This window comes from Pelodiscus sinensis, chromosome 2, assembly GCF_049634645.1.
Source record: "Pelodiscus sinensis isolate JC-2024 chromosome 2, ASM4963464v1, whole genome shotgun sequence".
NCBI classification, from domain to species: domain Eukaryota; kingdom Metazoa; phylum Chordata; order Testudines; family Trionychidae; genus Pelodiscus; species Pelodiscus sinensis.
In genome coordinates this window covers 84,027,245-84,051,963 of record NC_134712.1, presented here as the reverse complement: position 1 = coordinate 84,051,963, position 24,719 = coordinate 84,027,245, and the positions used below count along the sequence as shown (strand labels likewise).

General features: G+C 41.3%; 1 protein-coding gene across 11 annotated transcripts in view; it reads right to left on the bottom strand.

Moving 5' to 3' along the window:
* PTPRM (protein tyrosine phosphatase receptor type M) overlaps positions 1–24,719 on the bottom strand; it is a 690,600-nt gene that overhangs the window by 513,730 nt on the left and 152,151 nt on the right. For all 11 annotated transcript variants that reach the window (XM_075920958.1, XM_075920953.1, XM_075920954.1 and 8 more), the window contains exon 2: positions 8,279–8,401. In XM_075920958.1, coding sequence (XP_075777073.1) covers positions 8,279–8,401 — 123 coding nt within the window. The remainder of the gene's footprint in view (positions 1–8,278; positions 8,402–24,719) is intronic.

The following is a 24,719-nucleotide window of genomic DNA, read 5'->3' as shown; positions in this document are numbered from 1 at the left end:
AAGAGGGAAGAGGAAAAATCACAGGTGCCTTGTTGGCCATTCTGTCCATAGCAATCACTGCCTACTTGCAAGAGAGTGTCCAGGCAGTCTGGACACTCTCTTGCACAAAAGCACATTGTTTTTTCGATGCGCTTTTGCAGTGTGGATGCTCTCTTTTACAAGAAGTTTTTGCGGAAGATCTCTTCCGCAAAAAAAAGCTTCTTGTGCAAGAAGCCTGTAGTCTAGACATATCAGGGAAGTGCAGTTCCCACAGCTATGGAAAAAACACCCTTCCATGCCTGCTGTTTGCATCTATGCTAGAGGCTTCCAGCAGTATAAATATGGAGCTGTAGCTATCCCACTATAGTGCCTCTAGCACAGACATACCTTTAGACAGAAGCTGAAAATAGGAAGGACCGTTCCTATCAGAATCATACTGAGGATCCTGTTAGGGTTCTACTTTTGTCCTTCAAGGACAGGTCATTACAAACTGTTTGCTAACCACTGCCATCCATGGCAGAATCCAATCCAGATCTGAAAGACGGCTATCTTTTAAAATAATGATTTAAAATAATGATAAAGCAACTTATAAAATAATGATTGTTGCTCATGAGTCAACTGCATAAGATTTAATGTGCTTCCCATATCTCAGAAAGATTCTTATGCTCTGTGCATAACGCTCCCCTAAATTAGAGAAGGAAAGTATAGTGCAACTTGCTGGGAAAGATTACAGCAGACAAAAGCCTCATGAGCGTTTTGAATAAATAGTGAGGACTATGACCTAGTCAAGTAGGAAAGGGAAGCTGGGCTTTAAATTAATGTAAATCTGCAGAAGCAATCATAACCAAAGTGGGTTGTGGTGTTGAGGAAAGGGAAAGAAGCAATTGCATCAATAGGTAGGAAGCAAACCTCTAGTAGTAGAACAACAGAAAGAAAAATAGCTTACATGACAGAAAGATAAAAGAACCACATACTGGACCAAAATCTCCTCTCATTTACACTGCTATAATGCCATTAATTTCAACAGGGCAACTACTAAGTTATGTTCATTAAATTGAGAGATGAATCAGCATAATTGCTTCAGTCTGCTGGATATGATAGCAATAAGTGTTAGCTAGATTATGTTTTTATGTATCAGAACTAGGCATTGCAGATCATGGGAACTGTTCTATTACCCTATGATTCAGAGTAAAACATGGGGCTTCTCTGTGCTCTGTGTCCAGAAGCTACTTTTAGCAAATGTTACAAAAGTGAAAATAATTGATGACAGCAATGTTCCCTGAAGTGGGCTAGAGATACCAGTATATTATGCAACTTCGATAGAATTTGGAAAAAAATTGGAAAAAAAATTCTAGCCAATGGAAGTGGACTGTTTGGAAAAGAAAATTTGGTCATCCCTCTAATTTTGCCCTCCCCCCTTACACATGCAAGGTGGGTGAATGCTTTTAATATTACAATACCCAAAGGTATGCTAGAAACCTCCTTGGACAGATGGACAAGATCCCTGGCCTGAGAAGGTTACAAATTATACCGTAGAAAAGTTCCAAATAAATCTTGAGATTAGGATTCAAGTGAAACAGGAGGGTGTTGGATAGAGTTACATAAACAATACTTCATGATTCACATGTCATCACATGACAAATTCAACCCCTGTTAGTGTTAACCTTATTGGCATTCTCAGCAGAGGTTTCAAAGATCAAACAGACACAGAGTGAACTACATTCTAGGTGTTTGAAAGGCAGTCCGCTTGAGGCTATAAAGGAAAGCCTGCATTGGTACCACTCATATACAGATTAAAATACTTCAGTTTCCAGAATTTAAAATGTTAAAAATTCCATGAAAAATAAAATGTAACTTTAACAAAGAAAATGTGACACATGCAAATTCCACCTCTTGATGCTCTGTAGATAACATTTAACCAAACTACAGAACACAACTATTTATAGTTACATAGGACAAACAGCTCACGTAAAGAGAGGCATGAAATATTATGCTACAAAAATTTCCATGAAGCATGAGCATTGTTACTAAAAAGGAAAACCGAAGTATTGAAAAAATATTAAATAGTGAAACGTTCCTGTAATCAACACACAATAAGCATTTTATAGTGAGCTACTATTTAGATACAAAATCAGTGGTGGGAAATAAGCGGCCCATGATGCAGTTCAGGTCACTGGACACTTTATTTACCTTCACATTCACAACTTCAGCTGCTCAGAGCACCCATTGGTTGCAGTTTGCCAGTCCCAGCCAATGGGCGCTGCAGGAAGTGGTGGCCAGGGGACATGTGATAATTCAAACATCTCTGTACAGGCAGTCCCCGGGTTACGTACAAGATAGGGACTGTAGGTTTGTTCTTAAGTTGAATCTGTATGTAAGTCGGAACTGGCGTCCAGATTCAGCCGCTGCTGAAACTGACCGCCAGTTCCAACTTACATACAGAATCAACTTAAGAACCCCAAGCGTCCCCAAGTCAGCTGCTGCTGAAACTGATCAGCAGCTGATTCCAGGAAGCCCGGGGCAGAGCAACTCTGCCTCGGGCTTCCTGTAGTCAGCGCTGGTCAGTTTCAGCAGCAGCTGACTTGGGGACGCCTGGGGCAGAGCAGCTGGGGTGCTGCTGGGTTGCTCCAGTAGCGCCGCTCCTTGGCACTACTGGACCAACCCAGCAGCACCCCATCTGCTCTGCCCCAGGCGTCCTGATTCAGCCGCTGCTGAAACTGACCAGCAGCGGCTGAATCAGGACGCCTGGGGCAGAGCAGCTGGGGTGCTGCTGGGTTGGTCCAGTAGCGCCCAGAGCGGCACTGCGGGACCAACCGGCAGCACCCCAGCTGCTCTGCCACAGGCGTCCGGAGAAAAGCCTAGTCTGCTGGGGGAGGGGGAGCATACTAGCTGCGCCCCCGCCACCCCAGCAGACCAGGAAGACGCGGGCGGCGGACCGAGACGCACCGCGGTCCCGCCGCTTGGGTCCTCCGCGGCTTTGCTCCCCATCTCCCTGGTCTGCTGGAGACCAGCAGACCAGGGAGACGGGGAGCAAAGCCTCTGAGGACACCAGCAGCAGGACAGCCGCAGGGCGTCTAGGCTGTCCCGCTGCCGGCTTCCCCCGAGGCTTTGCAAAGCCGCGGAGGGGCTCGGGCAGCGAGGCAGCCCAGGCGCACCTGAGCTGCTCCGCTGCCGGCTTCCCCGAGGCTTTGCAAAGCCGCGGAGGGGCTCGGGCAGCGGGGCAGCCCAGGCGCGCCTGGGCTGCCCCGCTGCCCGAGCCCCTCCGCGGCTTTGCTTTATGTCTTCCTGGTCTGCGAGGTCCTGCAGTCCGTGTCCTCCGGGGCGAGCCCCGTTTGTAACTGCAGATCTGACGTAAGTCGGATCCGCGTAAGTCGGGGACTGCCTGTACTGTGCTTTGAGAATAATGAAAAGCACCATAAAGTAGCCATGTATTAGAATTACTATTATGCCATACATTCTGGGGCTCCTCTGAGAAAACTCCAGATATAAGGAGTTCTGAAGACAGCAGCTTGTTCTAAACATTGTTGCTCCATGATGAATTTCACAGGACCTCAGCAGAGGTGTTCATGAGGGGCAAAGGGAGCAGAGAGAGAATGACAGAATGTGAGATACTAAAACAGAACCCCGCCCCCCAAAAAAAGGGGATAAACAAGTGTGGGAAGGGGAATGAAGCCTGAGATCAGGCAGACAGCAGACTGTAAACAAATGAAGTAAGACTGTGAAAGAAAAAGTGTCATTTCATTATATGTTACAAACACACAGGGGGGAAAGAGGTGATATCTCTAGGGACCATATTAGCAGGAAATCTATTCAAGGGACAACTAACCTAAAATGAAAACTCTTCTCCTAACCCAGTCTGTGAGTAAGAGGTCATATATTGATCACTGGTCTGAAATAATTTCCTATAATATTCATATGTTTTCCTGTGGTTATAACAGGATGATGTAATTGTCAAGTCAAATTTACAGTTTAAATTAACCTCTTTTTTCTCTGTGAGCAACTTCTCTTCTGAAACACGTTCCTGAACTATATGTTTACTCTAGCCGTCTCCTTGCACACCTCACTCTTAACACTTAAAACAAAATGGTGGAGGATTAGCAAATATTCATGTTATATGATTATGTGTATAAAAATGCACACATTTAATTCCATTCTTGGCCTGTTCCATGCATTTTCAGATTAACACCTACAGTAAATTGATAACAGCTGCCAAATAAAACTGGGCATTAGACTCTTCTTTTAGTAACAATTAATTTGCTATTTATTTTTGCAGTGAGTAGCACACTAAGGCCTCAATTAGGATTAGAACCTCTTTGTGCTAGGTGTTGTAAATACACATTTTATTTCAGCTTTTGTTTTTAATACAGTTCAGAAAGACCTTTCAACAAACACTGTAAAATCTGACAAAAAGAATCTTGGAATTCAAAAAACTCTTTTTTGCCATATAATATTTCTTATTTTTGGTCCCATTTAAATAGTTTACTACTTAAAGCCTACAGCTATCTATTTGAAGTAGAGCTATTTTAACCTTTAATAGTCTCTATGGAGTAAAATAAATCAAACACCCAATTCAAGAACTAAATGGTATGCTTCCCCCAATGCCACCTAATTAATATGAAATGCTATATTTTGACATCAACTCACTCATTGAAGCATACTGCCTAAAATTAGCAATGTCACATGCATTAATTTTGCTGTTACCAAGGGACTTCTGAGCTGAGTGTACTTGTTTTAGTCTAGTATTTTAATATTGTTGCATAAAGCTTTTTGCTGTGAAAGCCAAGAATTCCCCCAAACCATTCATCTAAGAAGTTCTATTCATTACCATCAGAAATTATTTTTTTCTAAAATATGTAGCTTAGAAACTGCTGACAAACTATATCAATTCATTTTTAAATGTTTCGCATAACTCATTGTTCAAGGCTAACTGAAAACTAATTAAAATTGTCAAGATGATGATTTGAACATGAAAAAACGAAAAAATATCTACAAGTGAACAGGAAATATTGATCCTAGCTGGCTGGATCTCTGCCCTTGGATCTGTTGCCTTTACTGTGAAATAAATGAGAATTCCTTTGCTCTCAAAGGAATTTTTGACCTTTCCAAGTATGTGTGTCCCTTCCACAAACCAATTGTCCACGTTCTTATGCAGGACTCCAAAAAATTTCAATTCCTTTTTTAATTGAAAGAAAAGAGCTCTTTAATCTCTAAATATAATTTATTCCCAAATGAAGTATCCCTGTAACTAGATCACCACAAACTTAAAACATGAACTGTTTTCACCTCCTACTCACACAGGAAAGCAGGTGGACAAAGAATCAAGTCTAGTGACATATGATAAATTATATTACATACAAGTCATTTTCTTTTCTCTCTAATAATACCACCACCTACATCAGCTAGATTCCTATTCTTGGAAATGAAACACCATAAAAAGTACCTTTGTCTAACTGTAGGAGAGCAAAAATCTGTCTGAGGTGTTCCCAATACCCCCACACTGAGGAAACTTCCTCAAATCTCTTCCTTTCCACAAAAATGAACAGGGAGTGTTAAGGAGAAATGTTCAGATGAGAGGTGAACTGCTAGCATCATGGCCAGTCTGAGGACAATAATAAATGGTTAGTAATGCAGTCAACACAAGTGTTATGATAGATTCATTTGCATTAGCACCAGTTTGAGAAACTGTACTAAGCACTGATAAAATGCTCCAGAAAAATGAAATAGCAAGTGTCAGGGCTAGTGGATAAGAACCAACTTAAATAAGGACTCTGCTAAAAACATCCTTATGCTAGTGTAATGACTATCTGCACAAAGACCAAATCTCAGAATCCATTAGTCAACAGGAACATTTGTTTTAAAGAGTTCTAATTTAGACACAGGAAACTGAATGGAAATTGGAAAGGCATTTCAGTGGAAGTGTCAATAGCAGATCTGATTCTGTCCATAATAATACATGACTAGCAGGGACAGATCTAGATCCAGACAGCACTTTGGTCTTCCTTTCTGTGCTACCAGTTTCTTGTTTTCCATCCATATAACTTCTGTAGATTCAAAATCCCAGGGTTTTTTCGAGATTGCTAAATATGTTACTCCTCCACCTCCTGCACATATGAATTTGTATCACAGAGTAAAGTAACTCTATCACTTATATCTACCCTTCAAACTTCCCCTGGCCATTCCTACTCTCATCTTTCCATCCAACCACCTGCTCTCTGTCTGATCCTATTTTCCATCCCTCACATATTTGGTGAGCTCCAAGAATTTATTCAGGAAAGAGCATATGGATGATAACCAAAGATCAGCACACTTTACTCATCCATTGTCGCACTGAATGAAATATTTTGAAAACCAAGTAGCTCAGAACTGTAACGTTGGATGTAAAGCTGGGACCCACAAGATAATCTCTCACAAAGTGGTCTGGTCAATGAAAATGCATTGGATTACTATTGATATGAACTTACTAGAAGACTAAGCCAGCACTGCCCAGGTCCTTATGGGCAGATGGCTGGCGATATGGGGGTGGTCCAGGAGTAAGGGCAGGGGCTTGAGAATGCAGGGGGTTAGGACAAGAGGCTGGAGTTCTGGGGTGTGTGAGGAGGGGTTAAGGGCAAGTGAGTACCATCCAGCAGGGCTCTTTCCCTCCCTGCTGTGCTGCACCCAAAGGCTGGAGGGGCAGGGAGGCTACATACTGGTCTGGTGACAGACAAGATGGCGAGACCCAGTCCCAGATGGCCACTCTTGTGGTGCGGCTGCCTCCAGTGGACACCCTGCAATATAGCTCTCCCCTGCGCTCACTGCCTTCAGTGGCCACCGTATCATCTGCCTCCTCTCTGCCCCCTCCCTTTCCAAGTTCTGGAAAGCAGTCCCACTCCGGGAAAATCCCATTTTCCAGGTACAACCAAACCCTGACCCTGCTTTATATACATTTCACAAAGACCCCCTCCTTCAAGCTAAGTGATACAAAAGGAAAGTTTAGGGTCTAATACACACTGCTGGCTCAGTCATATAATATATATTTATATAAAGTATATGACTAAGAGCCAGCAGTGTCTATTAGACCCTAAACTATCCTTTTGTATCACTTAGGTTGAAGGAGGGGTCTTTGAGAACAACAAATGTCTGTGGTAAAAGATTGTTATGTATGCTCAGGTTCTGCTCAAGCAGCTATTTCTTCTAAGATTTTATGGATTTTTAAAAATACATTTTACTTTATAAAAACTGAAGCAAACAATTTTCATATTCTTATAAATGGAAGACAATTAATGGGATTTCAAGACAAACCTCTAGCGTACAGTACTGGAACATAATGGCACTAAATTATCTGGACATTAATGAAATAACAGAACAACAATCTGTAAAAGCTATCAAACCATCTGGGTATATTTAAAATTGAAATAATTTTCTTAATATAGCATGAGGATAACATATAGTAGCTGGTGTTGTCCATTAATACAGCGGAAGTGCCCGACTGTTAAAATCACCGCACTCAGGAGCTGATGTTTTTATTTTTGGTATTCGTAGGTGGCTAGTACTAGTCATATAAAATAAAGAAAAAGCAGATACTGAGCCAAGCCACCCATCTAACAGCACAAGAGTTGGCACTCGAAGAGTACAGTTGGGACTCAAAAGAGAGCATCCTTGAAAACAATCACTGATTAATTTTAGATCCATGAGTATTTTCAGTCGTGAGGCAGAGATCTGTAGGGTATAGGAAAAAGGCTATTTTGTAGATATATAATAAAATAAATATTGCATCAGCATTTAGATATTGTAGCCGAGAAATCTGGTCTCATTGTTCCACAGGGTATAGCCTTCATAAAATACCATAATCAAAATGCTTTTTAAATACTGCATAAATATAGCACATATAATAAACAAAACTTTGTTGCAGTATCTTAGTCTCTTTTATGTGTGTGCGTATGTTTCTCTTCAAAACAATTTGTATTACCTTTCCATTTGTTTTACAACAATACTAACATTTTTGTTTTCTGTCCAAGATTATTTCCCTTCCTGTATTCCTTTTTAGAAGATTTCTCTCCACTACTATAATTTGTATTCCTTCATTCTAGCTTCCTTCTCTCTCCCCTAATTACATATAACAAAGTTTGAAACCTTTTGCCTACAGTTTTAAGCATAACAAAATGTGACTTCATTTTGAAGAATGTTCTGTCACACAGTTAACCAAATCATTTTGAAGAGTAAATACTAAAATTACAGTAAGATTCAGAGAAAGCAAATAGCAGTAGCACAGTCACAAACTGCTACAAAGAAAGAAAAGTAGTTTCAACTGAAAACAAACCTGATGGCATCCATGGATCAGATGATGTCTTTAACGGTCTGTTCACCTGGTCCCAGTTAAGATCATCATCATCAGATTGACTATATCCACAGGAGCTAAATGGCTCATCAAAGGAACAACCTCCTGTAAAATGAACGTACAAATACAAATTAAATCAAGCAATGAAAAATATTAGATGAGTTCTATTTCTGTTCAAAATCATTTGGGGCGTGTCTACACAGCAGTATTATTTTGGAATAACGGCCGTTATTCCAAAATAAAACATGCAAGGATCTACACAGCAATTCCGTTATTTCTAAATAAATTTGAAATAACGATGGCTTATTCCGACTTCTGCAAACCTCATTCCATGAGGAATAATGCCTATTCCAAAATAGCTATTTCAAAATAGCAGTAGTATGGATGCTCCACTGCTGCTATTTCAAAATAGCTCCTCCCCACGGCCATTCAAACTAATTCTCCTCAGTGCAATCTGGGGCTCTAAATCGAGGTAGCACGTCCACATTAGGAAAGCCTGCCTCAGACTAATTTTGAAGCTTCTCTGTAGTGTAGACGTGCTACTTCAAAATAAGCTAATTCAGAGTATTTCTCCTGGAATAGGTTATTCTGAATTAAGCATGCAGCATAGACATACTCTTGGATACCAGTCTGAACTTCAATTATTCCTTTGATGAAATGGTCTTGATGGAGTCACAGAAAATAGGGAAAGAACTTTTTGCTGTGGAAAGCTAATCTCAGAGAGGACAAACATGAAATTTAGAATGTCAGTCAGGGTTTCGCTTACTATTTGGTTGTCCAGTACAAAAAAAAAAAATCCAAGTGTATCCCAGCTATGCAAATAAAAAATTCCCTCTCTGTTATCCAGTCATCAGAGCAGGATCTTTGTTTCAGGAGACTAGACCATTCAAAGGCAGAGCAGAATAAAATAAAATATCCAACATATAGAGGAAAGGAAACGTACAATGTCTGCTCACTTTTATAGTTGCTAAAGCTTTATTTTGTTAATAGTACTGTTCACTCCTCAGCTTCCCAGAGAATATATTATGAACACAGTAAAGGTTCAGCAGCCACAAAAGGGAATGGAAATTAGTTTTCTTTCTTTTCTCAGGGGTGTAAACATTCCTAACAGTTCTGTCTACAGGCCACTAAAATGCATTTATAGAATGACATCTTGAACCCTGGAATTTGCCATTTTACTCCTTTAACTCTATGAAAATTAAACTTTGTGGAAAAATACAGCCATAGACATGAATACCTCAGTCCCCATTAGAAAAGGGGACCTGCTTCTTCATATGAAACAAAACTTTGGGGCTGTTCTCAATTCTGAGATCAGTCTATACAGACATAAAATACGTAAATTGGCTAAGCTTAACTGAAAAGGGAGCTTTAAACAAAACAGAAAGAAAACATTCAAAAGAAGTCCCCAAATTGTTCTTAATTATTATTAAATCTACGAATAAAGAGTTTGCAAAATACTTTTTAATGAAATAATTGAGTTGTGGATAAGGTAACTAAAATATAAGCAAAAGAGTGCTACCACGGCCCATAAGGAGAGCCAAATGAGTACTGGTGCTTTCCTATCACATACTGCTGGCTCATAACTGAGAAATGTGAAATGCTGGGTGAGAATTATAACTATAAAATTAATTTTCCATTAATGAACACCCAAAGCACATCTCCTCCCCTTAAATACTTCCATCTGTTTTCCTTTATTGTGACTCTCACTTACCATACTGTGTATGCCCTAGTGCTGAGGCATAAGATGACTACACTGTCCTAAACTGCATTATGGAGAAGAGTTTTATTCATTAGTTCTAGGGCATTCTGTAGGAAATTAGCGCTAATGGACACGGTGTCTGTATCACTTTTATGAGTACAAGTGTCAATTAGACAATCCACTGGGACCAAAAAACTCATTAAAGAACTTACAGTACTAAACACAATCTTTTCACCCTGACAACAACAGATTTAAATCCTCACTCTTACCAAATTTAACAAATTTTAAAATAAAACAGATTTCTTTAAATCACTTGCATTCCATTTGCTCTAATGTTTGCATATATATTTTTGATATAATTTATTTAAGTGCCAAGCAGACTTGCCCTTGCATTTCATTATTTGAACAGATAAATACGCATGAATTTTGATAGAGAATGTCCCTCTGAAAGGGATCAGAGAAAAGAAAGGGGATAAATCAAGGGATGATTTACAAAGTAAATCCTGGAAGAAAACATGTGACCAAATAAGAAGTGAACAGTATAGTAAGATTTACAGTTGAAAAACTGATGGTGCATCAATTCTCTCCATTACACAGAGGTTTTTATCAATTGTAATTGGTATATAAAAATGTCAGCTCTTACTGAAACCGAAATAAGAACAGAGCTTTTACAAAGTCCAAGATTTTGTGAATTGCATATTGCTCCCTTATCTCCAGTTATGAAGTTCACAGAAGTATAGCTAGACAGAATTGGAGAAAACGGGAGAGACCTAAATACAAGACCATTCAGGCCATCTTTCTCTGCCAATGAAGGAATGTTTAATATCACCATATATTTTCTACTATTTTTCCTCATTTTTTCATGGGAAATATTGCAGAGTCATGTATCTTGCATCAGAAGTCTGAAAAACGTTGGTTGTTTTTTTTCTTATTACTGACATGTATTGCCCCCAAATAACTGTTCTCTATCTTTCTTCTCTTTCAAAAGTTAAATTTATCTACTAATCACTCAAGGACTATATGAATATTTACGATCTAGATTATCCATCTATAAGATAGCCTATCCTTAAATACAGTAAAGCTCCAGTGGTCCGGCATCCCTGATGGCCCAGCACCATCTGGAACCCGGAAGTGCTGGACAATTGGAGCTGCTCTGTCCCCGGCTTCCCCGATTCAGCCGCTGCTGAAACTGACCAGCGTCTGACTCTGGGAACCCTGACGGGCGGCGCTAAGGGACCAACCCAGCAGCACCCCAGCTGCTCTGCCCCAGGCTTCCCCGATTCAGCCACTGCTGAAACTGACCAGCAGCTGACTCCGGGAAGCCCGGGGCAGAGCAGCTGGGGTGATGCCGGGTTGGTCCCGCAGCGCCGAGGGGCGCATCCCCCCCACTCCACCCCAGACCTCTCATAGCCCCCCCCCTTCCAATAGTCCGGCATATTTGATAATCTGGCACCCCCTGGGTCCTAAAGGTTCTGGATTATCGGAAGTTTACTATAGTTTGGTAAGAAGAAAACTTAACAGAAGTACATAAGATCCTTAACTCAACAAATATCAACTCATTATCTTCTGCAGCCCAATGCAGAGGACATGACAGATTAGTAAATTGAGCTAGATAAAAATTGACTTATTAGGAAGTTGTTTTGTAGATTAAAAAGTGAGTGTTAGATATGTATAATAGATACAGGGAAAATTTCATAGGCAGAACTAAAAATACTGAAAAGTATTTGAGAAACAACTGGAGAGCATAACTAAATGAAGCACATAGTACTGACATTTAAGAACCCTGAGAGTTGAATGACTTATTTGTTTGCAGGTAATTCTGATATCCACATGTAATTTGGTTACAAATGTGGCAATGCAGTTCATAAGTAGGCTAAAAGAGCTGACATCTTTACACTCATTTCTAGTCAAGCTCTCAATCTTTCTACTCCCTGTCTTGACACAATGCTGTTACTATGCTTGACTTCTTTCTGCACAAAATGAAAACTGAATGCTTTCCTTCCACGCTGATGTCCAGTTAATTCTACATAATATAGACAAGAAAAAAATATGCATTAATATCCCCAAACTATTTTAGTTCCACAGATTTCCCCCTCCCTGTACTAACACTTGCAACTAACACAGTAAGAGGATTGTTATCCTCAGCTACAAAGGTTTGATACTTTTACTTCAAATTAATATTGTTGATTTTCTGAGTTTATTTTAACAATTAAAATACAGACGATCAGATTCTCTAAATTATATTTTCATTTCTGAATTTAATTGACCAAAATGATAAAAGGGTATCCAATGCATCCTAACTTTAAGTAATGATGTTACATTTAGAGACACTCAGCACAGCAGAAACACTCTTTTAAAAGCTACATAATTTAATCAAGCAAAGCAACTTTCCCATTTTACCCTGAAATGAAAATGTCTATAAGCTGAAGTATATTTAAAAAGTACTATTTCTAGACTTAATGGACATTTTTAAATAATATAGGATGTGACTGTTTCATTATGGTTCTCTAGTTTATATTGTATTTATACAAACTAGTGGATTCTTGTGAAAAATTTAATGGACAAAGAGTCTATTATTTCGTGTAGATATTAAAAACAGTGGCATTCAGAATGAATACAACTGTCCCCAATAATTGTAGCAATGCATCCAGTTCACTCTATGCCACTGTGCAACTGTAGAATGCTTTGTTTCTTGAAGAAAAAAAAGTTCTGTTTTTACATGTCTAATTTATTGAAGATCTTGAAACACATTTTTGGATTCAGCCAGAAAGTTGTTACGATAAAATGAAAGCTATTACTGACTTTTTTCCCCCAACAGGAATTAAGTTTTTTCAACACATTTGTATTACATTAGGCTTATTGTATAGAAGGACACAACATAACCTTGAATGTTAAAAAGGCATTCAGATTGGGAATGTGACAACTCAACAAAGACAAAAGTTCAAAGTTGGGCCTAACACTTTGCCTTGTTCCTACGTGTTTACAAAATGCAGAGATCTCAGATCTCCATGTGGTATTTTTATCCAAATACATGCTACAAAATGTAAGGGTAGCTTTCTTTGCCAGGGGAATATAACACACTATAACCAAGAACCCAAATGCTCTGTGGCAAATTACATTCAATTTTTACTATAAGGCTCTCTGGGTTTCTGCAGCAGTTATGAAAAAGTAAATAGAAAATTCTATGGAAAAGACAGGTAAACTCCATTTTTAGTTTATTGAATTAAACATGAACATGAATATTACAAGTAAAGCATTATTTATGTCCTAGTTGATATTAATTTTAGTTTACATTTTGTTGTCCTTGAATTTTCAATGTTTAATGTGGCACAGATGGCTGTGTTGCTGAAACATAACTACACCATACAAATTTGTTGGGGGAGAGGATGGAGGTTTTAACAGCAGATTAGAAGATATGTGGGTCTTTTGGCAGTCAATACAATGTAGGAAGCAATTTTGGCTTTTAGCACCAACAAGATCTCAAAGACGTTTGGTAATGGAGGGGGGTAGCAGTTCCTCTTTCCTCAGTGTACTTCTTGTGAGGAAATCCCATTTGTGACAAGATGCTGGATGCCCCATGCTTTTGTGGCCTTGCTGGAGCCCCACAGTCCTCCTACTTCCCACACCAGGAAAGGGGCAGCAGAAAAGTTTCCATCATGCCTGCCTAGAGAGGCTGTATGAAGGCAACCAATCAGAGCTCAGCAGTCTCAGATAAAAGGAGCTGAGCAGTTCAATTCCTGGCTAGGCTTATTGGGGCACAGCAGAGCATGCCTTTCTGGAGACAGCAGCTCAGGACACAACCAGGCTGCTCTCTATAGAGCCCATGGGTCCAAACCCGGATTAGTAGATGAGCCCAGATACCCCACTGACCACTGGTGACATGGTGGAAAGCCCGAGAAGGGAGCCAGGCTTGTTTCAAAGTATGAGTGAAGGGCTGAATTTAAAGACTCCTGAGCTCAGGCTGAAAACACTGGTAAGGGCAGATAGACTGTTTTTTCAACTTTTGTTACCCCAACAGCATTTTCACTGACACACCCAGCTAGTGGTACAAGCCACTTCGAAGACCTATCATCTGAGGTACCACTAGCAGGAAAAGGCCTGCATCAGCAGGAGGTACTCAAAAGGTGAGTGTCCCCCACTACATCATACAGCCCTCCCCCACTCCCACACGCAAGACTTCTGACTCCCAGCAGGTTGTGAGCCAGCTGCTGTCCCACCTTGGTGCCACTCCCCTCCTCCACCCACACATACACATACACACAAGGCTGCTGCCTGCCAACTTGGGCTGGGAGCCAGTAGCCCCATGGAGCTGATAGCTGGTGTTGGGTAACCACTAACTGTTCACATCCCTACTGGAGCAGCTACCCACCACAGGCAGCGGCTCCACTGTGAACAGAGGCTGCCTCGGACCTTTGAGCAGCCTATGCTGCAGTGCAGCTGGACCCACCATGAACAGGGGTAGTTCTGGACAGGCAGAGAGCTGTTCCAGCCCTCCCCAGTTAACTTAAACCAGTAAGCTTCACCCATTAAGGGTAAGGCTTAAACATTCACACCACTACTTCACATTTTTAAGATTAGGGAGTTCTGAGCACCCATAGTGGGCTAAATTTTAGATTTTTCAGAACATTCTGCAATATGTGGTGGATTCTGTGTGGCAAATTCTCTGACCGTGGAATTGTAGAATAACTAAGGTCGCTAGGAAACCAAGCAATAATGAGGTGAAAAGTAATGTACTATCACAGATTACAAACTGGCTAAGAGACAGAAATCAAAGGCCATTTCTCAACACTGCAAAATAACTATAGGTTCAATGCAAGGTCTGTTCTATAATATATTTATTTGAGATATGGAGAAAGAGATGAGATGACAAAATTCACATGATGCAAAGACACTGATAGCCCTTTGAGTATCCTAATAAGGTTAGGTCAATGGGCAGTTTTCAACAGACTTCTGTACTGAGACATGTGACTTACTGACCTACTTGGAAAGTCCTTTGTATCTAAAGATTCTTGGCAAAACTACATAGAACTGTCCCTTCAGTGCTACTATAGCCTATCATTTTAAAACGAATTTCAAGATGTCTAAGTTCATAAATAGTTGGCACAACAAACCGTAGCTGCCTCAAATGCGTCACTACAGCTGCAATAAAATACTCATATCAAAAATCCTTATAAACATTTTGCAAAACCTGATTACTTCTAGATTAATAGTGAGTGAATAATATGGATATGCAAGGAGGGGAGATTTTTTTTAAAGATGCTCTAGTTTTTCATATTCTGTATGTGTAGATCTGCACATTTAAAGGAGGGCATTGACAAAGGCAAGGATAGGGCGGGGGGGAAAACCTGTCAGTTTTGTAAGCCTGGGACGTGGTTGTTGACAGGGATGTAAAATCCTGTTTAATCAGTTAACTAGTTAATTATTATGTTTAACCAGTTAGCCACTTAAATGGGGCAGGCAAGGGACTGGTCCAGCCTGGCTTGGCTGAAGCGGGCCCGCTCCCATGATGCAGTGGGTTTCTGCAGTCAGGGTAGGCCCGCCCTGGTGGAGAGGGGTGCTGCTCCAGCCGGGCTGGGGGTTTGCCACGAGGAGGGGGCTGGCCCACCTGAGCTGGAGCAGCTCTCTGACTACATCGGGCAAGAAGGGGGTGCTTCAGCCCAGTTGGGCCACTGGTTAACCATTGACATCTATAGTTGCTTATGTGGAAAGTTGTGCTCTACAGCATGCGGGAGGACTTTCTACAGCCTGGAACAATCCAATACTCTCACACTGTTCCAGCCACAAATCCTAGAACGATTTCCTAGCATCTCCCAGCTGTGAACGGTTTTGGCTGCTGCACATAGTAACAGGGATGTAAGGTCAAAAAGGTTTTGTTGACACTTCAAAAACAATCTAGAATTTTCACCAAACATTTGTTGCTGTTCCATCTGTTCTCCCAACCGACCTGAAAAAGTTATCAAACATTTCAACTCACAGGGAAGATGGTATTTCAGCAATGTTCCAACCAACTATAAAGCCCCTATGAAAATCTGCCAAGATTTGACCAAGTTACTATCAGACTTTAAAAAAAAAATTGCATTTTGCACATGTTCTGAGACTTTGTGAGCTTTAGCAGCTGGAATCTGTGAAGACTGCACCCTCACTAAGCATGCTTCATCCCCTCAACTGCTGACTGGACTCTGTGGGTGTGTATAGACTACATGGCTCCGTTAATGGAGCCATGTAGAGGAGTTTACTCGGCAAAGGGAAATGAAGCGGTGATTTAAATAATCGCCGCTTCATTTACATCAAAATGGCCGCCGCTCTGTGCGGATCAGCTGTTTGTCAGCACAGCGCAGCAGTCTAGAAGGGGATCTGCCGACCCCAGAACGCTTCATCAGCAGACCCTTTATTACAAGGGACAGGTGAGCCAGCATGCGGAGATGCCAGCTCAGTCCCTGCCCCCGCAAGTCATGGGTCGGGCAGCTGGCGTCTTCAAGCAATGGCTCACCTATGACCCATGGGAGCAGGGACTGAACAGACGTCCTCGCGCACTAGTTGCCCAGCCCCTTATGATGCAGAGTGGCACCTGGAAAGGTGAGGGAAATGCGACTAGTGGATTTATCAGTTAGTCAACTAGTCACTTACATCCTTAATGGGCAAGGCTCCCGAACCAAGAAGAAGCCACTCATCTTTTCTGTGCTCTCAGTTATTCTAATGCTGGCATCCAGGCAGCATGGAGAAAGAAGCTGTCTAATTCAAATGCACAGTGGACAAAATGCAGACCAAAGAGGGAGTTAACAGAGTAGACTGGGATAGGAATCTGGTGAGGCAGGGCAAGGGGCCAGGACTGGTGGAGACTGCATGGAGCCAAAGAAGGGTTTAAAGGAAGGTTGAATGAAGAATCTGGACTGGGATACTAGGTCTGAAAGCCAGTGAGGAGAGGGAAATGGGAGACAGATCAGACAAGAAGCTAGGAAGGAGGAATCGCAAGTAGCTGGACAAGACGATTGGGAGGCATGAGGGAAGAGAGACTGGGACACTGAGCAAACCCAGAGGGGGAGGCTAAGACTAGCTGGACACAGAAACTAGGAAAAGATGCCTGAGGACTAGCAACTAGGACTAGAGACCAGGAGAAAGGAGGTGGGACAAAGAACCAAGGGCGAAAAAGAGACAAGATGAGACAGAATGAATTGGAGCAGGGCAGAAGGGGTTGGGACTTGGTGCAAACAGGTGGAAAAGAATGTGCCTACTGCACAAATACCTTTCCTGTGTCTAGAAAAGGGAACCAAAATTCCTGAGTCTCTCTATTCTCCTGTTATCAGCAAATGTTTTTGAACCCCACTGGCAAAGTATTTCATCACCCTCTAGTATTGGTCCACACACAGGATAACAACCTGCTTCTGCTATCAGTTTTTCTATTATCTCAAGTGGCAGAGTTTTGTTTGTTGTTTTTGAATGTTTCCATCCCTTCTTATGAACTTTGTGAGTGTTAACATGATACCCCGTGATGAAATTAGTTTGCTTGCTTTAAAAAAAAAAAAGCCTAGAAAATTATACATAAACTATGTTTAAAAAAAAAAAGTAATGAACATTGCGAAGTCAAACTCTTATTTTAGGAACTGCCAGATTGCCTGTGCAATCTTAATTTGACCCTCCTGTGTGCATTCATTTATCCCCACAAGACTCCTGCCTCATTCAGGGCAAAGGATGAATCTACTCTGGTGATAAATGAGAACTATGTGATAAAAAGGCTATTTGCATTCAGGCCACCTCGCTCATTTGTTACACAGGTTGGAATTGCACAAAGAAAAAGAATGGTCTCATGGTTGAGACAATGAAACGCTATACAGGAAATGTGGTTTCTATTCATCCCTCTGACACAGAGTTCCTATGTGATGCTAGGCACATCACTTACACCAAACCTTCCAGAAGTCACTAATTGATGTGTTCCTTTCTTCAGGATGTCTTGATACCTTGGAGTCTGGTTTGCAGAAGTGCTGAGCACTCACAGCTGTTGCTGAGGTCAGTGAGAGGTGTGCCTTGTACTTATTAAGGAGCACTGCATATGTTCTCTGAAAAAATAGGTTTCAAATGCAGCACTCAAAATTACTGGAAACTTTTGACCTTCCTCTCGCTGTCTCAGCTTGCTATCTCTAAAATGATAATACCATCCCCCTTCCCCACCTTACAAGGGTGTCACAAAGATAAAATAATTTATGTTTGTGAAGAACTCAGATACTGTAGCAATGAGTGCCACAGTAAAACCCATAATGAAATGATTAACATAGGGCTTGTCTGCCCAGCCCCACAGTTCAGACTAAAGGGCTTTTGAATTACAGCATATGGTTACATGCTGCATTGCACTTCCAACATATTTAAAGAGTACTATGTTAATGCAAGTTAGCTACCTTTTAATTGGTGCTCACTGCATCCACATAGGGGAGTTACAGTGCAGCACACTAGTGCATGCTACAGTTCAGACCCCTGTCCTTAAAACCTGGACTGTGTAGACATAACCTATCTCTCTAGAGATGGTTTGAATACGGTTCTGTACACAAGAAGCGAGGCTAAAGACATATGTTGAATGGCTGCTCACTAAGTGAACTCTGTGCACTGAATGCAGCAGAGTTATTGTGGGGAAAAATAGTATGCAATCATATGATGAAATGTGTCAGAATGCGTATGCACAAGAATACCAAATTAAGGCACAGGCAACCTTACTTTGGTATTTCCCAACTCTGAAGTGCTTGACTTTTCAACCTTAATTATTAAGTTGTGTTAACAATGCTGTGGGTGTAATTGGTGCATACTACAACCACAAGAATGACCATGCTAAGTCACACCAATCGTCTGTCTAACCCAGTATCTTGTCTTCTTACAGAGGCTGATGCCATATACTTCTGAGGGAATAAACACAGCAGGACAATTTATTGAGCGATCCATCCTCTGACATCCAGTCCAACCTGCTGACAATCAGAGGTTTAGGAGCACCCAGAACATGGAGTGTGTCACTGATTATCTTGGCTAATTGCCATTTATAGACCTATACTCCATTACTCACCCAGGAAGGGATTCTCAGAATATGCACCAAAGCAAACAGACAGATCCTCAAATCCATAAAGAACCTTAGGGGTTCTTTTCCCTAGTATCGGAAAAATTATTAAAACAGATGTTTGCAGAATCTATTCAGAATGTTATGGCTTAATATAGAAGGGAATTAAGTACCTGGGTTTCTAATAAAATTACAATAATAAGTTAATACAGATACACTATTGGTACAAAACAAATGGCACCATAGCCTTTTAGAATTGTATTCCTTTTTATATCCTTTTAATTATTTTACCTATTTATAGTGCGACAAGAATGCTTTAATAGTATGTGCACAAGGGGAAGGTGATTTAGGAATATGGTAATATTACTGTGAGAGCGAATCCTAAGGGAAAGAAAAAAATCTCAAGAGAATCCTTAAAAAGAACAAAAAAGAACTACTTTTAAAAGATGCCTGTCAAACCGATCTCCAAATAATTTGTTTATACATGAAACACGGAAAAGAATATAAAAAACTCATTGAGACTAACAAACAATGAAAGAAATAAAGTACAACAAGAATGTGCAAACTGAAATAATAAAAATGAACAAGGAAAAGAAATTGAGATCAAAGTTTCTTACTTCTGCCAGAAATGACAGTAGAAATATACTGACAAATGCTTCACTACAAAGGAAATGACTATCAAAGCACCATCAGGAACCAATCCATTCTATATGGCCAAAGACTGAAAGCTGTGTAAAACATTAATAGGTATGTCATTAAATTACAATGTGGTACTGCTTACATTCTCTCACTTCTCTAAGGGTATATGTCTCTGTCTGTGTTTGCCCAGTTCCAATCAGCCTTCAGATTATATATATAAAAAAATAACTGAAAGATATATACAAACAAACCCCTCCACAAAATAGGCAACTTTAAAAAAATTCACCAAATGTGTTTAGGGGAGTCAAACTTGATGCAAGAGAGCAACATGTTTTGGAATTGTGCCAAGTTGCAAAAATAGCCAGTTCTGATCAAAAACTCTACAAAATGAGGAAATCAAAGTCAAGCTTCCCTTATGCTTTGTACTGTATTCTGTTTGTTGCATATAAATGACACCACCATATTTCACAGATACCAATAGCTCTTACATAAATTGCTTCAACTGCTTAGACCAACAACACTAAGCTACAAATAATTGAAGTAAGAATCTCATCTAATGTATGCAAAATAGAATTCACAAGTGAAAAAATATTCTGCCATAAGGAAAAAGACATAGAAATATACCAGAAGACTCTGATGTTATGCGGTTCCTATAAAAGGATTTTCTCAAGATGATGATCCTAAATATCTGCTTGTAACAAAGTGACCAAGAACAATGAAGTGCCACATAAATCTTTTGATTCATAACTCAAGAATTTAAGAACACGTACCTTCTACTTGTATTTATATATACATATATTTCAGTAATGCTTTAACCTCAATCCTACGTAAACATTAGTTTTTCTTTGCTAGGCACTATGCACACAGTAAGCTAGCAGTTTCGGTACAACAGGATTCCCTCCATGTGCACACAGTCACTGACTATCAGGGATCTCACTCAAATCTCCTTCTTCGTTTCCTTCCTATGAAAGCACATCTTGTCCAACTTCCTCAGCCAAATCCTAGGAGGCAATATATGACAAAAGTGTGCTGTTCATCCACACATAAGTAAGCTACTGTCAGCAGCACATAATGCATTCCTCCACTTTCAGGAGAAGTCTTGATATAAAAATCATCAACAACTTGTCTAATATTTAGCGCTTATACAGCTGTCCTGTCAATAGAACTCAAAGTGCTTTCGGAAGACAGGTAAATATTACTCCATGTACAAGCGGAGGTGCAGGGAAATTAAATGTCTTGACATTTAATGGCAGTGCCAAGAATGGAACTCAGATTTCCAATCTGGAAATCCATCCACTGGATAATGCTACTCATAGAAATGATCCTCCCCATCTGCATCAGTTGTGTATGACTTATCTCACTTGAATAAACAAACTGAAGATGTTAGGAAAACGGTATGGTTAGTGCTGATCTCTTCTCCCACTCATTACAGTTGGAGAAATGTTAGGCTAATTTGGTAGGTTGTGGTTCTGGGACATGTTTATAATGCACATTTTGCTTATTTATGGATTCCCAGGCCAGAAAAGGTGACCTCGTCTGACCTCATACAGCACAACCACAAAACATTCTCCAAATAATTCCTAAAGAAGATCTTTAAAAATAAAGACAGACAACTCACAATCTTTAAATGATGGAGAATCCTCTAGGACCTTACTGAGTTGTTCCAACTGGTAATTGGACCATTGAAAGTTCATACCTTATTTGCAGTCTGAATTTGTCTAGTTTTAACTTCTAGCCATTAGATCATATTATACCTTTCTCTGTTAGGCTGAAGACCTGATTATTAACTATTTGTTCCCCCCGCACAATAAACACGTCTCCTCTTAATCTTCTCTTTGTTAAGGAAAAACAGATTGAGCTCCTTAAGTCCATCACTACGAGACACAATTTCTAATCCTCTGATGCTGTGATCACCAACCTGTTGATCACGATCACAATCCTGGGGGCTCGACCAGTCAATTGCGAGGCTTTGGGGCCCCTCCTCACTGCCTCCCATCCCCAAGATGAACCCCGCACTGATGCTACCTCCAGGGACAATGGAGGTAGTGCGGGCTTCCTGCAGGGTTGGGGGGGAGTTCTGCAGCCGCGAGCCAGGTCCTGGAAGTGCATGGGCTGCTCTTTTCCCCACCCCAAACAGCCAGCGTGGTACCTAAAACGTTGGTCCGTTGCACGCTGGGGACTTTCTTCCCCTGCTGCATTCCTGTGCACAGGGGAAAGAGAGTGGAGGGAACAGGAGTCCGGGACTGCACCAGCTCCAACTGTTCAGGCAGCGCGCACTGCCGTGGGCAGTGGAGGAGCAAGGTGCGCGCTGCCCAAGCAGTTGGAGCTGGTGTGGACCAGGACTCCCATTTCCCCCTGCCCCCACGGAGGAAGGCAGCAGAGAAAGAAAGTCCTCGTTGCATGACCGACCGGCGTTTCTGGTACTACACTGCTGTTTGAGGGATGGGGGAACAGCCCACGCACTTCCTGGGCTTTGGCGCACAGCTGCAGGATTCCCAGGTACTGGTCCCTGTCCCCTCCCCCCGCCCAGACCCCGACAACTACCCTGTCCCCTGCCCCAGCACTCACTGGCACCCTGTCCAGGCACCCACTGGCACCCTGTCCCCTGCACCAGCACCCACCGGCAGCTTGTCCTCTGCCTCGGTTTAAGGCGCTGCATTTTTGTATCTCACTTGCGTGGCCCCGACTGACTTTTCTGTGGGTCACTGACTCCTGACTCAAAACAGGTTCCCTGCCCCTCTCATAAATAAAGACAATACTGAAACCTTTTCTGTTTGACATTTTATTTAAAAATGAAGCCTGATCAACAAGCTCCCCATTGGGGCCAAGCCCTAATCTGGCCACAGCATCATAACACTCCTGTACCCTCCACACCATCCCCAAATCTGAGCCTATCATACAATGGAACCCCCCATCCTGAGCCTCTCAAATCCCCAAATTCCTGCACCCCCACATCCTCAATCTTCTGCCACAACACACTTGCACCATTTACACACTGCAAATCTGTGTCCTGAGCCCATCATACTCCCAACTTCCCTGCCCTGCGCCCCTCATACACGCCAACCCAAACTCCTGCACCCTAATAGCCACAAACCTGTGGCTTGCTCAGCACCCCAACTCTCCACCTGAGCCCAAGACTCCCCAGCTTGGAGTCCTTTCCCTGAGCCTGCATCCCCTTCTTCACATCATCCTGCATCCAAATTCCCTACCAGAGCTTGAAGCTCTCACCCTTTCCTACACCCAAATTCCTCATTCCCAACCCAAAGCCCACACCTCCTGTCTCAACCCAGTGAGGGTATGGCTAGACTACAGGAGTTTTTCCTGGCAAACACTCTCTTTTGGCAGCCCCTGTATTCCTCATTCCAGAAGGAATAAGGAGGCTTTCAAAAGAAGGGTTTTTTTCCGACATTTGGCCCAGTCTAGACAGGCCAAATGTCAGAAAAATCTCTCCCAACAGAAGGATTGGAAAAAAGCGGCAGTGGCAGCCAGACCCTGAGAGTGTATAAGGGCCAGGGATAGCAAGTGATGGAGAGAAGGGGAATAGAGATGGCAGGGCCTCAGGGAAGGGGTGGGGTCTTGGGGAAGGGTTGGAGTAGATCTTGGCTTGTCCTGACATTTAAAAAGTGATCTTGGGTGTAAAAATGTTAGAGATCACTGCTTTTATCATTCTAATGGCTCTTCTCTGAACCTGCTTCAATTTATCAACATCCTTCATGAATTGTGGACACCAGAGCTGGACACCGTATTCCAGCAGCTGTCACACCTAGACCAGAGAGAGGTAAAATATCATCTCGATTTCTACTCGAGATTCTGTTTATGCATCTTAGGATTGCATCTGTTCTTTCACCCACAGCATCAAATTGGGATCTCACCTCATTATTCACTAGGACTCCCAAAATCTTTTTGAGTCACTGCTTCCCAGGATACAGTCCCCTTTTGTTCATGTATGGCCTCCAGTCTTTGTTCTTAGATGTATTTATTTAGCAGTATTAAAATTTTTTTAATTGGCCCAGCGTATCAAATAATCCAGAGAGCTCTGTGTCAGGGACCTATCCTCCGCTGCAAAATTTGTGTGTCCTCTGTAAACTTGTATCAGTGATTTTTTTTTACGTTTTCTTCCAGGTCAATAATTAAAATATTCAGTAGTATAGGGCCCAGAACCAATACCACAGGATGCCAGTAAAAATGCAGCAATGCTGTGATTATTCCCTGTTTACAATTATGTTTGAAGACCTAATAGTTAACCAATTTAATATCTTTCTAATTTTAAAATAAAATGTCATGTGCTACAACAAATCAAATGCCTTCCGGGAATCCATTACATCAACACTATCACCTTTATCAACTACATCTCATCCAAAAAAAAAAATCAAGTTAGCTTGTCAAGATCTATTTTCCAAAAATGCACTTTGAAATTAATATGATCTCCCTTCTATTTATTATTAATCAAACAACATACTAGCCACTTTACTATCTCACCAAGAATCAATATCAGCCTAACAGGCTAAAAATTACTTAGGTCATCCCACTTACCCTTTTTTAATAAATATCAACACAAAAGTAGGTTTCTTTCAGACTTCTGGAACTTCTCTAGAGTACCAAAAAAAAAAAAAAAAAAAAAATCTACATTAACAGTCCAGTGAACACCTCAGACAGATCTTAAAAGAACATAAAGCCTCTCAGATGCAAATTATCTATCCCTGCAGATTTAAAAAGGATTTAACATCCTTCTGGGATACAAATGCAATGGAGAAAGTGTTATAATATAATGACTACATTAGGGATGTAATAGTGTAGTTGGTTAACCGATTAATCGATAAGCAAAAGATTATAGGTTAATGATATAGACTACATGCATTCTCCCAGCTTTCCTTCCCTTCCCTCCTCCCATCTCCACTTCCCCACCCCCCGCCAGTAAATTTTAGCTGGCTGGCCAGCAGCCTGGCTCACACAAGGTCTAGGACCTACCCCTGCTGCGGCTCTGCATTTAAAGTGTATTAGGAGCCGGGCTGGCAGGCAGCCTGGCTCAGTTCTGGCTCACACCAGGTCTG